The 13,284-nt window shown below is 53.2% G+C and overlaps 5 protein-coding genes across 5 annotated transcripts; 2 read left to right on the forward strand and 3 right to left on the reverse strand.

Moving 5' to 3' along the window:
- Window positions 1-17: 17 nt before the first annotated feature.
- Window positions 18-3,625, reverse strand: LAESUDRAFT_743154 (uncharacterized protein; the record flags this gene model as incomplete). Its single annotated transcript, XM_040911241.1, has 11 exons — window positions 18-221; window positions 278-496; window positions 550-901; window positions 956-1,077; window positions 1,132-1,221; window positions 1,277-1,425; window positions 1,489-1,580; window positions 1,631-2,135; window positions 2,195-3,098; window positions 3,162-3,256; window positions 3,313-3,625. 11 exons carry the CDS (start codon window positions 3,623-3,625, stop codon window positions 18-20), a joined length of 3,045 nt encoding a protein of 1,014 aa, XP_040764540.1.
- A 612-nt stretch (window positions 3,626-4,237) lies between these two features.
- Window positions 4,238-6,357, forward strand: LAESUDRAFT_678804 (GTP binding protein). The gene is given in 12 exon segments (XM_040905692.1): window positions 4,238-4,373; window positions 4,478-4,609; window positions 4,666-4,747; window positions 4,807-4,944; window positions 4,999-5,116; window positions 5,179-5,280; window positions 5,335-5,483; window positions 5,534-5,629; window positions 5,693-5,778; window positions 5,807-5,817; window positions 5,834-5,913; window positions 5,969-6,357. The coding sequence occupies 12 exon segments, from the start codon at window positions 4,304-4,306 to the stop codon at window positions 6,021-6,023; spliced, it is 1,119 nt and encodes a 372-aa protein (XP_040764541.1). The 5' UTR covers window positions 4,238-4,303; the 3' UTR covers window positions 6,024-6,357.
- Window positions 6,055-6,475, reverse strand: LAESUDRAFT_137962 (uncharacterized protein). The gene is made up of 2 exons (XM_040901315.1): window positions 6,447-6,475; window positions 6,055-6,391 (listed from the first exon to the last, which is right to left on the reverse strand). Exon 2 carries the CDS (start codon window positions 6,287-6,289, stop codon window positions 6,086-6,088), a length of 204 nt encoding a protein of 67 aa, XP_040764542.1. The 5' UTR covers window positions 6,290-6,391; window positions 6,447-6,475; the 3' UTR covers window positions 6,055-6,085.
- Window positions 6,476-7,222: 747 nt separating this feature from the next.
- On the forward strand, window positions 7,223-10,578 carry LAESUDRAFT_812489 (uncharacterized protein; the record flags this gene model as incomplete). The annotated part of the gene is made up of 4 exons (XM_040914411.1): window positions 7,223-8,008; window positions 8,085-9,938; window positions 9,993-10,051; window positions 10,106-10,578. 4 exons carry the CDS (start codon window positions 7,223-7,225, stop codon window positions 10,371-10,373), a joined length of 2,967 nt encoding a protein of 988 aa, XP_040764543.1. The 3' UTR covers window positions 10,374-10,578.
- Window positions 10,579-10,739: 161 nt separating this feature from the next.
- Window positions 10,740-13,274, reverse strand: LAESUDRAFT_699657 (uncharacterized protein). Its single transcript, XM_040906389.1, has 8 exons — window positions 13,143-13,274; window positions 12,765-13,087; window positions 12,414-12,586; window positions 12,297-12,362; window positions 11,744-12,248; window positions 11,281-11,682; window positions 11,137-11,217; window positions 10,740-11,086 (listed from the first exon to the last, which is right to left on the reverse strand). The coding sequence occupies exons 1-8, from the start codon at window positions 13,154-13,156 to the stop codon at window positions 10,989-10,991; spliced, it is 1,662 nt and encodes a 553-aa protein (XP_040764544.1). The 5' UTR covers window positions 13,157-13,274; the 3' UTR covers window positions 10,740-10,988.
- Between the last annotated feature and the right edge of the window lie 10 nt (window positions 13,275-13,284).

Consider the following 13,284-nt stretch of genomic DNA (forward strand, 5'->3'; position numbering starts at 1 on the left):
ACATTGTATACTACACGCTATTGGGATGCCAGTGATTGTCCGAGGACTTGCAAATTATGCGCTGTCCGCACTTCATCTTTGTGCGATTTTAACCAAGACAAAGCGGACTTCGCCACGGCTATGGCGGGCTGGGGCAGTCCAGCAAGTTGAGCGACCTTAAGGCCATGGCTATTGCGATTGACTCCGGGCCGCAGTCGATGCGAATAGGAGAAATAACCGTCCTGATGAGGGCACAGCGTTATTTGATGGTCAGCTGACAGTGTGAGGCAACGCTCACCTCAGTCTCATCCACATCCGTGCAGAAGAAGCTGGCTCCGGCGAAGGACCCTCGCCCTTTGCTGTCGTTAGTGCATCCGAGCATGTCAGCAAGCTCATGGAAGTGTGTGGCAAACATAGCGCGGCAGCCGTTTACTGTAAGCAGATGATGTACAGCTGCGAATGCAATCGCTATGCCGTCGTCTACCGTCGTACCTCTTCCCACCTCATCCATGATGACCTATCCGAAAGATCGTTCACCATATGTGAGTGATGGGCGCCGGATGTACTTACAAGGCTGTTAGGAGTGGCACGTTGTAGAATCTCGCTCGTCTCTAGCATCTCCACCATGAAAGTGCTCCTATCCCGGAACAGATCGTCTCTCGCACCGATTCGAGAGAATACTCGGTCGACGATACCGATCTCGGCATAGTCGGCGGGCACAAAGGACCCAGTTTGGGCGAGGACTGCGATGAGGGCATTCTGACGCAGCAGAGTAGATTTTCCAGCCATGTTGGGGCCAGTGATGATGTGAAGGCGAGACTCCGGAGTGAAGAGCACCGTATTCGGCGTGAAAACTCGGCCAGACGTCAGAAGGCCGAGTTCAACAGTAGGATGCCTGCCATTCACAACATGAAATGACGTTCTAGACGGACGTAAATAAGCTCGGCTCAAAAGACAATAGCATTTGTATCCGAACCCTTCAGTGACATTGGGTCTGACGAACTTCATCTCGCTGGCGAGATTGGCGAATGCAACGGTGGCATCTAGCTCATCTACAATGCGAGCGTTGTGCCGTAACTGGGTACTGACCGCTGTGACCTAAGCGACGAGATAGATGTGAACATCGCCGTGAAGCAGATTGATCATGCGTACTTCATTCCGCAGAATTTCAAACGTCCTTCGCTCGGCCGTGCTGATGGCCAAGATCGTATCTATGAGTTGCGTTCCTAGCGATGTCCAATCCTGAAAGAGAAGAACATATCTATACAGGGCATGTATGAAGCGTCATCAGACTGACTTTGTACTGGAATGAGCTCGTGGAGCTGTTCTCTGATATGAAAATGAACTCCGGCGAAGCCTTCAGCTTCTTCGCATCACGCTTTGTCCTTCCAACATGCACATGCAGACCATGTGTCGGTGACAAGCGGAGCGAGAGGGAAGTAGAATCTATATTAGTGAATAATTGTCAGAAGGGTCCAAAATCGCAACTGTTGAGCTTTTAAATGCTACCATATATAGTCTGAAGCCGGACTTGAAGCTGTTCCCTACGCTCCAGAAGTTCCTTCAAAGTGGTGTGATACGCACGAAGTTCGTCTGTGAATCTGGCATCGAGTCAGTCAGGCCGATTGCACAGCGATGAGTTAAGCCATACCCAGGCTTAATCGACCAGCTTTCCTCCCCGAGTGACTGCAATCTATCCTTCACAATAGAATAGCGCGTTGGAAGGGACCTAGCATTGGGAGATCGCTCCTCTTCTGCTTGCGCATCATCATCACCTACAGAATTGCCTACTCGCGCGGCGGCAGTCAGAGCATCTTCTATGATGATTACTAGGCGGCTAATGTCGTGCAACCCACGCATCAAAGCGTCGATACTGCTCCAGTCATCCACCTGTATCGAACCTCGCTCTCGCTTCTCCATCTCTTTTTCCAGTTCGATGCGATCCTCGATCTTTATCCATGCACGGATGGTATTGCAGATTGCGGAGAGATCATTAACCTGCCCGCGTCCGAGGAGAAAACGTTGCACAATACGCGAAGCATCCTCGATGTCTGTCAGCAACTGGACCAAATCTTCGCACAGATAGGGTCGAGCATGGAAAAAAGCAACCAGAGACTGTCTTGCTTGAATCTCCTTTAGTGATGTGCTCGGGGAGCCTAGACATGATAATGGTCACGGAACGTCTCTCAGATGAGTTGAGCATCAGGAAACTCACACAGCCATCGAGCAAGCAACCGGGTGCCACTGGTTGTGACGGTACGTTTGATAACACTCAGCAAGGTACCCGTAGCACCGCCGTCATTTAGTCCTTCACGAATCTCGAGAGCCCTGATGGTGTGCGAATCGATCTGCATCCTCCCTTCCACACTTTCCCTGCTAGGACGAGGTAGCGTGGGCATGTTTTCCATCAAGTTCGATTGCAGGAAACTGGTGAGAAGCCTGACCGCATAGACTTCGGAATCGCTAAGGACAATATCTGATTGGGGTACAGATGTTCCAATATGGGTTGTGACATCGTCTGCTCCCGAGTTGTCTCTGAGATTGTACTCAGAGGGATCCGTCTTGGCACTCTTGGATGGGGAAATGTACGATGCAAAGAACCCCTCCTCTGTAATAGTTCGACGGATGGGATGTGAATCTTCGAGAGTGTAATCCTGGCTAAGAATAATCTCGCGTGGTGAGATGCGGACCAACTCATCGCGAAGTTCATCAAGTGTCGACGCCTTTGTAAAGAACTCTCCAGTAGATACGTCTATCCACGCCAGACCCATCTGCCGGTGCTCGACGTCTGTCGGGTCATATGATGTCGAGCCAAAGTAAGCGATGGACAACAGGTAGTTGTCCTCGTACGGATTGAGGAACGACTCATCAATGAGAGTGCCGGGGGTAATGATGCGAGTGACGCGCCTGTCGAATCCAGCGTTGGCGCCAGCTTTGGGATCAGGAGGAAACTCCTCGCACAACGCAACGAATCGTTTGTGGTTTTGTATTATATTCTTCAGGTGCTTGTCAAGGTGCGCAAGAGGAAACCCGCACATAGGGATCTGTGTTCCCATTGTACGGCTCGTTAACTTGATGCCTAGGAGACGAGAGACCTCCTTAGCTTGATCGAAGTAGCTCTATGGATTTTTATGCAATTCAGAATGCGGTAATCTCTGATGCATGAAATAAATCACACCGACCTCCCAGAACTGGCCGACACGCGTCAACAGTATACAATGAGGAAATTTCCTTAGATTCGCAAGGATCTCCTTGGCGAGCCGGGGGCGATTGCGGTCTGATTAATTTGATGAGTATATAATCATAAGCTGTGAGTACTAGCAGATTATGCACCTTCTTCATCGACAGCGGACTCGTCACCGCTGCTTTCCTTCTTCTTCACCTTCTTCACTTTCTTCTTAGCAGTGCCGGTCTCGCTTTCTGTCGTTGAAGTGTCTCGGGGCTTCCGCTTCTTTTTCTTGACTGGTGTAGCATCCTCAGCATGACCATTCAACTCTGCCTCATCTGCGTTCAATTGGCTCTTTTTTTTTGGACGGCGTTTGGGTACACTGGGAGATTCCAGACCATCAGCCGAGGACTCATCTACGGCTTGGATGTCCATCTCCTCTGCTGCATCAGCACTTAAGCCTTCGTTATCCAGCGTCATTTCATCTGACCCAGAAGCTCGTGAGCCACTCTCTGCGGAATTGATATCGGCTGTCCGTTTATAGATTCGATTCGTGTATTATTAGCTATGTAATCTTTCAATCGACGAAGAGGCGCACGTCGAACTGAATGAGCACGGGTACTAGCACGATTCACGGCGAAACGTTCTTCTAATCCACCCTCCCAGTCTTCAAGGGGAGCAGCCACTTTGCCATCGGGAGTAAGGCGTGCATTGGGCAGTTCAGAATAAGACTTCTTGGTCGCCGTACGTTTCGCGCCCGTCTTTTGTGCAGTGCTTGAGGATTCGGCCGTCGAACGTAGGGGGAGACAAGTAGAGAACGTTCGCGCACATATTGCAGGAGGTCTGTGGACGAACGTATTGTAGGCTACTCGCAGCAAAGTGACCATAGAATTCACCACACTATGAGGGAATCGCTTTCGGAGAAAGTCAAACGCAGCACACAGACAAAAGTTGAGGTGTCCAGCCTATTCGCTTTTGAGCGGACAAGGGGGTATAGGGCGGGAGGAAAATGAACAGATTAATGTTGAGCAGCCGCTCGCTGATCGCCACATCAAAGCCGCTCGTTATGGATGGCGGAGTTTCAAGTTCGCAACTCCATCTCGTCGCCCTCACCGACAACACAACCAGTCCCCAGCCGTACCATACCCTACCTACAACATGTCTTTCGCCGGCAGACGCACAAGAAACAAGGTCAAGAAAGGTGTCCAGTTCACCGTCATGGTGGTTGGTCAGTAGCTCGACTCCGGGTCGTCGCTCGGTGTGCCAACGTTGAGCGTCGGCCCGTTGTACTTTAGGCGCGTCGTGATGCTCATGCCTTTGTGGTTGCTGTAGGTGCCTCTGGTACGGGCCGCACGACATTCGTGAACACTTTGTGTGAGTCGGAGGTCCTGTCGCACAAGGTCTGCGACAGCCCTGAGACAGCGCATGTTGAGGAGGGCATCAGGATCAAGCCTGTCAACGTCGGTACGTGTCGCAACTCACTGCGTGCAATCTCTCTCCTCTCACACGTCATGAGGCAGAGCTCGAGGAGGAGGGCGTCCGCATCGCCCTGACCATCGTGGATACCCCGGGTTTCGGTGACAACATAGACAACGAGTTTGCGTGAGCATGCCGGGTCCTTCCTCGATGTGCTAGAATCTTGTGTGTCTCATCCCATGCAGCTTCCAGGAGATTGTTGGTTACCTTGAACGCCAATACGACGACATTCTCGCGGAGGAGTCTCGTATTAAGCGTAACCCTCGCTTCCGGGACAACAGGGTTCATGCCTTACTCTACTTCATTCCTCCAACCGGCCACGCGTATGTAATGCTACCTTTATCCATGGAGGGCGATGATCTAATGTTTGCGCGAAGGTTGAGAGAGATGGACATCGAGCTCATGCGCCGGCTCTCACCTCGTGTTAATGTCATACCGGTCATTGGCAAGGCCGACGCCTTGACTCCAAGTGAACTTAGAGGGTTCAAAAAGAGGGTGGGTATTCACTTCTAATCGACTTGCACGGTTTTAGCATTGAATGCACCTGATTTGGTCAGATCATGGAAGATATTGAATACTACGACATCCCCGTCTACAATTTCCCTTACGATATCGAGGAAGATGATGAGGAAACGATCCAAGACAACAGCGAGCTTCGTGTTGGTGGTCTTCTAAATGCTGTTATTCGTTTCACACTGAAAACCCGCTCGCAGGCCATGATGCCCTTCGCCATTATTGGCTCGGAAGAGGAAGTTGAGATCGATGGACAACCCGTCCGTGCAAGAATATATCCTTGGGGAATTGTCGAAGTCGACAATCCGAAGCACTCAGATTTCAGCCGACTGCGGGGAGCCCTCTTGAAGTGAGTTCATCATCCATGACGTGTCGGGCTTAACTAAGGTTTTTGAACAGTACACACTTGGCTGACCTGAAGGCCTTGACCCATGATGTACTGTACGAAACGTACCGTACCGAGAAACTATCCAGGACAGTCCACGCAGACGCCCCGTGCGTGACGTTTCTTATGAACTCAATTTACCTGAATAACTCAATGCCGGCCGACTCTTTCAGAGACTCATCAATCCTGCCGGAAGAGCTGGCAACGCAGAGTGTGCGCCTTAAGGAGGAGCAGCTCCGTCGAGAAGAGGAGAAGGCAAGTGACTCACCCAGAGCTATGTCCGAGAGAGCTGATCATCGTGAGTTCACCAATAGCTGCGCGAGATCGAATTGCGGGTACAGCGAGAGATCAATGAGAAGAGGCAGGAACTGCTGGCCAAAGAGGAATCGCTCAGGTGAGTGGCGGAGCCGTAATCTATCGTTCTGGATATTGATGAGCTGGTACTGCAGGAACCTCGAGAGCCGCCTTGCTGCCCAAGGCTCGCAGGCAGAAATCCGAGACTGATCCTGGAGCGTCTCGACGCGCTCTGTGTGAAAAGCAGTTTCGTGAGGCCAGTATACCCTATGTCAATCAGGACTATCTGTCACGTCCCCCTCCGTTGGCGAGGTGCTTCCGTTCGTTACGGGCTGATTATCCGGATAATCTATCATGTTTTGCATTGTCGCTTCAGTAATTGCTCCTTTCTCCTTCGGTCGTTCTCGCGCTCCTTGTCGACGGACGCTTCGCGTCTCGGGTCGTACTCTACGTGACTCGTACACTCGTTTGGCCATTGCTACATGGTTGACCCGCTCTGTCCAGTTCTAGTGCATTGCGATAATGATATATACATACGTGCAGGCTATCTGAGAGACGTCGGGAGACGGCATGCAATGCTGCCGACAAGAGATCAGCTTGAGATCAGCCAAATCACACAGATGGGAAACCCGCTATGATTTGGTGATGATCAACATGCCAGGGCCGTTGGCATCCGTGGTGGCGTCGTGACCTCCTGGGACAAAACATGATCGCAGACGTTCATCATTGCACGAAACCATCACCGACACGAGACGGCTGGGAGGAGATGGGTATGGCGGCAGCCTAAGGCCAAATTACACGTCGCAAGGCGAGGGTGCGTGCGAGGAATACGTGAACAGCGAGCATCTAGCGTGTCGGACAGCGTAATTGTGCTGCCGCCACACTAATCTGGACTCCGCCAGTGCGTACGAAAGCCAACAAGCGCCCGCTCTGTTTCGGTGGCTGCAGGCGGCCTTCCCATCCTGATTTTTCCCGCTCTCTTCACCCGCCGTCCTCCTCATCGTCGCGTGCGACGTATGTTCATCCTCCTCACCGCTCTGCATCACTGCAACAGCCTTGATCTCGACAGTCACATCCATCGTGCCGAGCTGATCGAGCGCCTCAACCCAATCCGGTACCTCACGTCTGCTTGGTCTCGGCTCATTTCCACCTTCCAGTCCTGTTGACTTTGCTCGTTGCCTCCTTGCTGTGCATACAGTGGACTCAAATTCTTCGCCCCACCGCTCTTTGGGATTTCTGTCTGGAGGCAATAACCCTGAACCCCCTTCGCTTTGCCAAAACGGGGCTCTGTATTGTTGAGACAGCGGGACGTCCCGTCCGGTCGTGCTTCACGAGCAGCAGCTGCCTGCGTCCGTCCGACTGACCGCACACCGTAACCGATTGTCGCTGTCTTCTACTGAATGACTGCTATGGAGCTTGATTGGCAGAGCCCACCTCTCGCCATCTCTGGCATATACAAGGCACGCGAATGGCAGGCATCCCAAGAAGCCGTAGGAACCTCTATCCCTCCGACTTCTTCTTCTTTCGTTACACGGCGCCGCTCCTCTATGGCGCACGCACCTCCTCCTGGTCCTCCTCCTTCCCAACCAATTCCCAGCGTGCCAGCTCTGCCTTCGCAGTATGAGATGTATGAGGGGATGTATGACGGGATGCCAGACACATCAGAGCCGCAGCGCGGTACGATGTCTCAGATGCACCCTTATACGCGTCCAGCAGCTTCAGCAAATCTCGCTGCTGTCGCTGCTTTCTCACAGGCCCGCCTAGCTGCCGCCTCAACTTCTGCCTCTATATCTCCTTCTCCATTACGTTCCTCCTCTTCATTAGAGAACCTACTGGATTCTCCACCTCTTCCGGCGCGACGTTCTACCTTTTCAAGACGCTTTACTGCTGCCCAGGAAACCAACTCGGATCGGTCATTGTTGGGTCCCACCGACGTGCGGCCAGAGCCCCGGCCGTCTCCGCGACGCGCTCTGACCAAAGCTTTAGAGCTTGCTCGTGAAGCTGTGCGTCTTGACTCTACAAATGACGACCCATACGGTGCGGTCGTAGCATATGGACAGAGCGTGGCATTGCTGAGCGAGGTAATGGAACGTGTCATGAGGGGCGAAGATAGCACGGAAAGCCATAGAAAACAGAATGGAAGGCGGAGAAGTGTGGTAGCGCAGGAAGAGGAAGTCAAGCGACTGAAGTCGATTGTAAGTGATATAGGTGGATAGCAACCATTTAACTTCTAATCGCGCTTGTATGCCCTCCACTCCCACCCAACGATAGCATGATACATATGCGGACCGTATGAATATCCTCAGCTTGATATACAGCATACCATTGCCATCAACATCGCCTCCGTCGGCATATGCGTCATCCTTGTCGCAGTCCACCGACTCGACACGACCATCCTCACCGTCATCCATATCCCCTTCCGCAGAGTCATCCGATTCTCGCCAGCATCTCCAGCCATCTCTTCGCCCGCGAAGTCGTGACGGACTTCGGTTCCCTTCAGAGACTATCAGGTTTTACGACAGCTCAGGCGATGACGAGCTGGATGCTGCGGAAGCGATCGGCACTGCTTTGTCCACGTCGACTGTGCTACACTCAGTTGGCCGGACAGCGTCCCTGGGGGTTGGCGCTGGTAGTAGTTCACATCCATACGCTGCAAGCTCTGCGACACCCTCTGTATCAACCAGCCTACCGAATAGAGCGCATACTGTGCGAAGCAGTCTGCGACCTCGTGCATCATCCAACCTTCCACCTCCTGCCCCACCCCCTACGAAATCGCCACCGCCGGCTCCGGTGCCAGCGCCTGCTGCTGTGGAATTGACTGCAGAGCCAACATCCGCAAGTCATTTGAAAGCGTCTGAGAGCGGTCGAAGGAGAGGCGATTCTGTCAGCTCTGCCAGCCATTCGCGCGCAAATTCTGCAAGCCGCCTATCGTCTCTGCAGGAGGAGAGGATGGAGGATTTATCGTCGCCTCCAAGTGAGACGACACCGCTTCCCACTCTCAGCGATGGATCTGTTCTGCCAAGGTCGAGAATGTCGTTGCATTCTGCACCATCGTCGGTTGTCTCCCATGAGTCACACCCATTGCCTCCTTTGCCATCTTCAGCAGGTTCACCGATAACCGCTCGTGTTGCTGCACCTGTTACTGGGAGTGCCTCGGAGCCACCCTCGCCTCATGTTGCCACGCAGTTCACGACCCCGAGGCCCAGAGGTTGTTCAGGATTTTCCGTGCGCTCGGAGGCCGCAGCACCCGTGAATAGGCCATCGTTGATCAACACATCCCCTCATCTGGGTACCATCTCGCAGCGACGGCATAAGACTTCGATTGTACCGTCGAACCCCTCTTCTTCACCGACTGAGTCCACTGCTTCCGCCGCCTCGATGCTAAATACGGGCCGCTTAACAGCATCCGCATTATCTGCAAGCACTGTGTCGAGTTTGGGCATTGGCTCGCGTAACAGGGCGTCATCGCAGCCGAGCCGCCGTCCATCGACAGCCTCAGGTTCTTACTTCCCATCTGGGGCGACTGCGATGCCCAATGGCGCCCCTGCTCCACGAAAGCCGTCGATCCCCTCTCGTCTCAACCCTAATGTGCCACCCCAGATCTCGATCAACACTGCGTTAATGTCACCGCCGTTGGGCCCAACGACGATCATGCCACTTGTCCCTCCGCCGCCAATACCCTATGGAAACATACCCACTGCACCACTATCGCCTATGCCAGCGCTGGCGCCGCCAGATCCTATGCGAAAACCATATCATATGATGTCTCTTCTCCGGCAGACGATGACATCCAAGACGGGCGGGTATATTACCCGCCGACTGCATGTGCCGCAAGAGGTGTGGTCACAGGGCGGCGCGAAGCTCACCAACATCCCAGAGAAGATTCGAGTGGTGGAGGTACTATGCTCCGCGCTGGATGAACTGCAGCGTTGGAGCGTAGAGTATTTCGGTGCGGGGAATGTGAGCAGCGGGATGGCGCTGGGGATTGGCAGCATTGGAAGAAAGGAGGGTGAGCAGTGGTCGATGAAGCTGGAAGAGTTTGCGAGCGCGTGCGATGGAGTTGTGGGCAACTTCGGGAAGAAGCTGGGCGTCGGAGAAGGCTTCGTGACCAAAAAGAGCAGTGGGGTGAGTGCAGAACGCGTGGCAAGAGGGTTTTGTGCGATAACGTGTTCCATTTAGGTTACTTCGTGGGGTGGGAAGCTGACCCGGCAATTTGACAAGCTCACCAATGGGAAGAAGTGCGTCTTTAATGCCCATGCCACTAATCAATATGTTCTAATCACTGGTCTTAGTCTCGATTCGCCAGCGGTCTATGTCCAGGGCTTGTCGAAGCTGTTCCAGCAGGCACAGTTGCTCGATGAGCACACGAAAGCTGCGTTGTCGGTGCCTCCCGCTCCGCTCTACATGGGCTTCCCTATCGAGGTTCGGACCGCGCTCGAGTTCAAGCTGCGGCACGCGTCAGAGTTCTTCGCCAAAGTGGTGCTCACCTTCGTCATTCGGGACATGGCATTGCTCCTGGATAAATACGTAAAGAAATGCGAGAAATGGCTCGCAGAATGATTGTAAGAAGTAAGACTAATCATATTGCGCTGTATGGGGCCATGCCCCCTTTACCATCTGTGACAGTCGTGAAGATTCCCCCCCACGCAACACATTGTAACTTTATGCTCCAGGATGACTAGATTCCCCGCATCTCTGTCCTCTATGGCCTCCTTGCACTCTCCGTTCGCCCTACTTCGTTCTTTTTGCGGAACTTTCTGTATGTAGTGCCTTTCTTGTGCATACTATTTTCTTCAGCATAGCCTTCTCTGTACGCGTTTGGGATGGTGTGGCGCACAAACTCTGATTTTTTGTAACATTATTCGTACATACCTGCTTCCTACCACAATATATCCGCGAGCGGATCGAAGTGCATCCATTGGCTTTGACTGATGACGGACTTGTCCTTTCCATGACTTTGAAGTATTCAACGGTACATGCGAGAGGTATAACCAAGGAATGTGTAAACTATGTATGCAAGTCCGGGATGCTACAGCGGAAGACCTAGCTAGGCGAAGGAATCCAGCGAAATTTTGACTACATGGAATAGTGTTCGAATCACTGCTGCTGCACATTACAGGTATCAAAACAAGAATCATCTGAAATTAGTAGCTATGGTGGGCATGCGAAGGAATGTCATAGTGTATTGTGGACGTGATGGGGTATGGGCTCGTCTTCAGGATCTGGCGTCGGCTCTTTACCCCGAAGACGGCTGATGATGCGCAACCGTAGCACTGGAACACCGTCAAAAGAGGACATAGAAAACATGCGAGGTTGCGCTCACCATAATCGAGACGAGTGTTTTCGTCCGCAGACTCGTCGTCGGAGTGCAAAGGGTCTCTGTTCATTGAGGTGTGCCATGCCTCTAAAGTGCGGACCGAAACATGCTGGATAAGCTGGCACCTAGTCATGCAACAGAGATACTCACGTTCAAGCATCGAGCGGCGGGGAACGCCTCGGTTTACCGGGATGGTGGGGTAGATCGGTGGGGTATATGCAGGGACGGTGTATTGTGATGGTATGTAAGGCGCATCGTACGAAGCCATAGGATATGGGGAGTAGCGTGACACCGAGTGGCGATGTTTACGCGAGTAGGCGCGCGGTAGCTTACCATTGTGCGGTTGGAAAGAATATTCCGGAGAAGGCCGTGGAGCATAAGTTCCGACGTATCCTGCGGGGTCCGACAGCATCTCTGGAATGGAAGGCAGACGCTCAGGGCGAGGCGAGGACAGCCGTAAAGGAGTTGGAGAACGGTGTCTTGATGGCGCGGGTGACAGATCATAGTACGAGTTTGGCGTGTGCTCTGATGAAGGACCGCTGAAGTGCGAATCTGGTAGTCACAAGACGACGATCAGCCTATTCTGGAGCAGCATGAGGGACAAGGTGCGTACTGGCTGGATGATCATGTCTCGATTGAGGCAGGTATATTTGTCCTTCAAAATATGGAGACAATGCCCTATCTCTGGTTTGAACGTTTGGCGCCTCAGGCAGATTGATTGCCTTTGCTTTGCCCTTGGCCCTATTGCGAGCCGCGGCTCCTCGTGGTTTAGGTCGTTCCCGCTCTCCTTCCAGCGAGTCTTGCTCTTCTTCTCTGGCCTTGGTCTCCAAGAACTCCTTGCGTTGACAGGTCATCCGCGCTCCCCACTCTTTCTCATCAGGGGGGTCGACGTTCTCGCGCGCAGCCTCCTCGGGAGAAAGCACAACAAGTAGGGGGATCTGACTCTGGTGAGCATTCGCATGCTCGTCGGCAAAAGGATTGGGTGACGGCGCCTCGTGATAGTGGTAGCAGAGCCAGAGGAATGCGCGCGCGCGGGACGCAGACGATATGTGGAGAGGAGTGAAGAAGTCGATAAAGTCGTATGGACGTTGGCGGCTGAAATGCGAGCGCCCGATTGTCTGTTGGAAGTCAGTGGCTGCTTGGCAAAGTATGAGTGGCACCCTTACTCCTGCGTTGAGCGAGAAGGTGAATATAAGGTTGACGATGCTAGTGGGTGGCACCTGCCCTGACCGCTGTGCGCCCACTCAGTGTCTACGTGGCATTGCAAGAGAGGCAACACTGACGGATCGGGCTAGCACGTCCTGGGGGGTCATGATGATACCCTGCGTCTCACTTTCCAGCGCACAGGATTTCAGAATGTTCTTGATGCGGGGGGCATCCTGGAGATTTCCATCTGTCTTCTGCAATGAAGGGACAGGATGATATGTCCTTAATGCAGTGCGCATCTCCGGGAAGACTGTATGAGGAAGGTAGCGCGCGTCAGTTCCGGTCCGAAATGTGTCGTTATTGTCAAGGAATGCTCAGGAATCGATAAGAATGTGGGACGCTGACGGTATCAGTGAAAGGGAAACACTTCAGAAAATTATATGTGGAGGGCGGACATCCGCCTTCAATGTGTGCTGCAAAATACTCACAGGCCATGGTGGTATTAATACGCCCAACGTTTGAAAGGAGTGACATCTTGGCGAATTCGACGCCGAACTCGGGGGACTCTAATATTTTGTCTCGCGAGGCCTTTGAGCACTGTGGGGAATGGAGCAGACAATTAACGTAGAGGTCACGGAAGGTGACCTTTGTTCCTGGGGGATCGCCGCTCAGAGTGGGATATGGATCGGTGAATTCGGCCTGGGAGTTGGAGAATATGTAATCGAGGAGGTCATACTGGAGGTCGAGCCGGGTGAGTGGCTCGCCGTCGGCGTGCTTGACAGCAAAGGTCTTCCTGTGGGCCGGCTGGGGGCTGCAAAGGAAGAGAAGGTGAGCAACGTCGCGCATTGCGGGGATCCAGGACGCACCCAGGGTACGGCATGAAGAGAAGAGGGGAGGGAAGGAGAGGACGCGATGAGAGACGCGGGGAGGGCACGGTGGGCAGCCACAGCGATTGGCCACAATTACGGCAGACCCCGACCCGCGCCCCCTCCCGATTGAATCTCATAG

Source organism: Laetiporus sulphureus (assembly GCF_001632365.1).
Source record: "Laetiporus sulphureus 93-53 unplaced genomic scaffold LAESUscaffold_18, whole genome shotgun sequence".
Taxonomy (NCBI): domain Eukaryota; kingdom Fungi; phylum Basidiomycota; class Agaricomycetes; order Polyporales; family Laetiporaceae; genus Laetiporus; species Laetiporus sulphureus.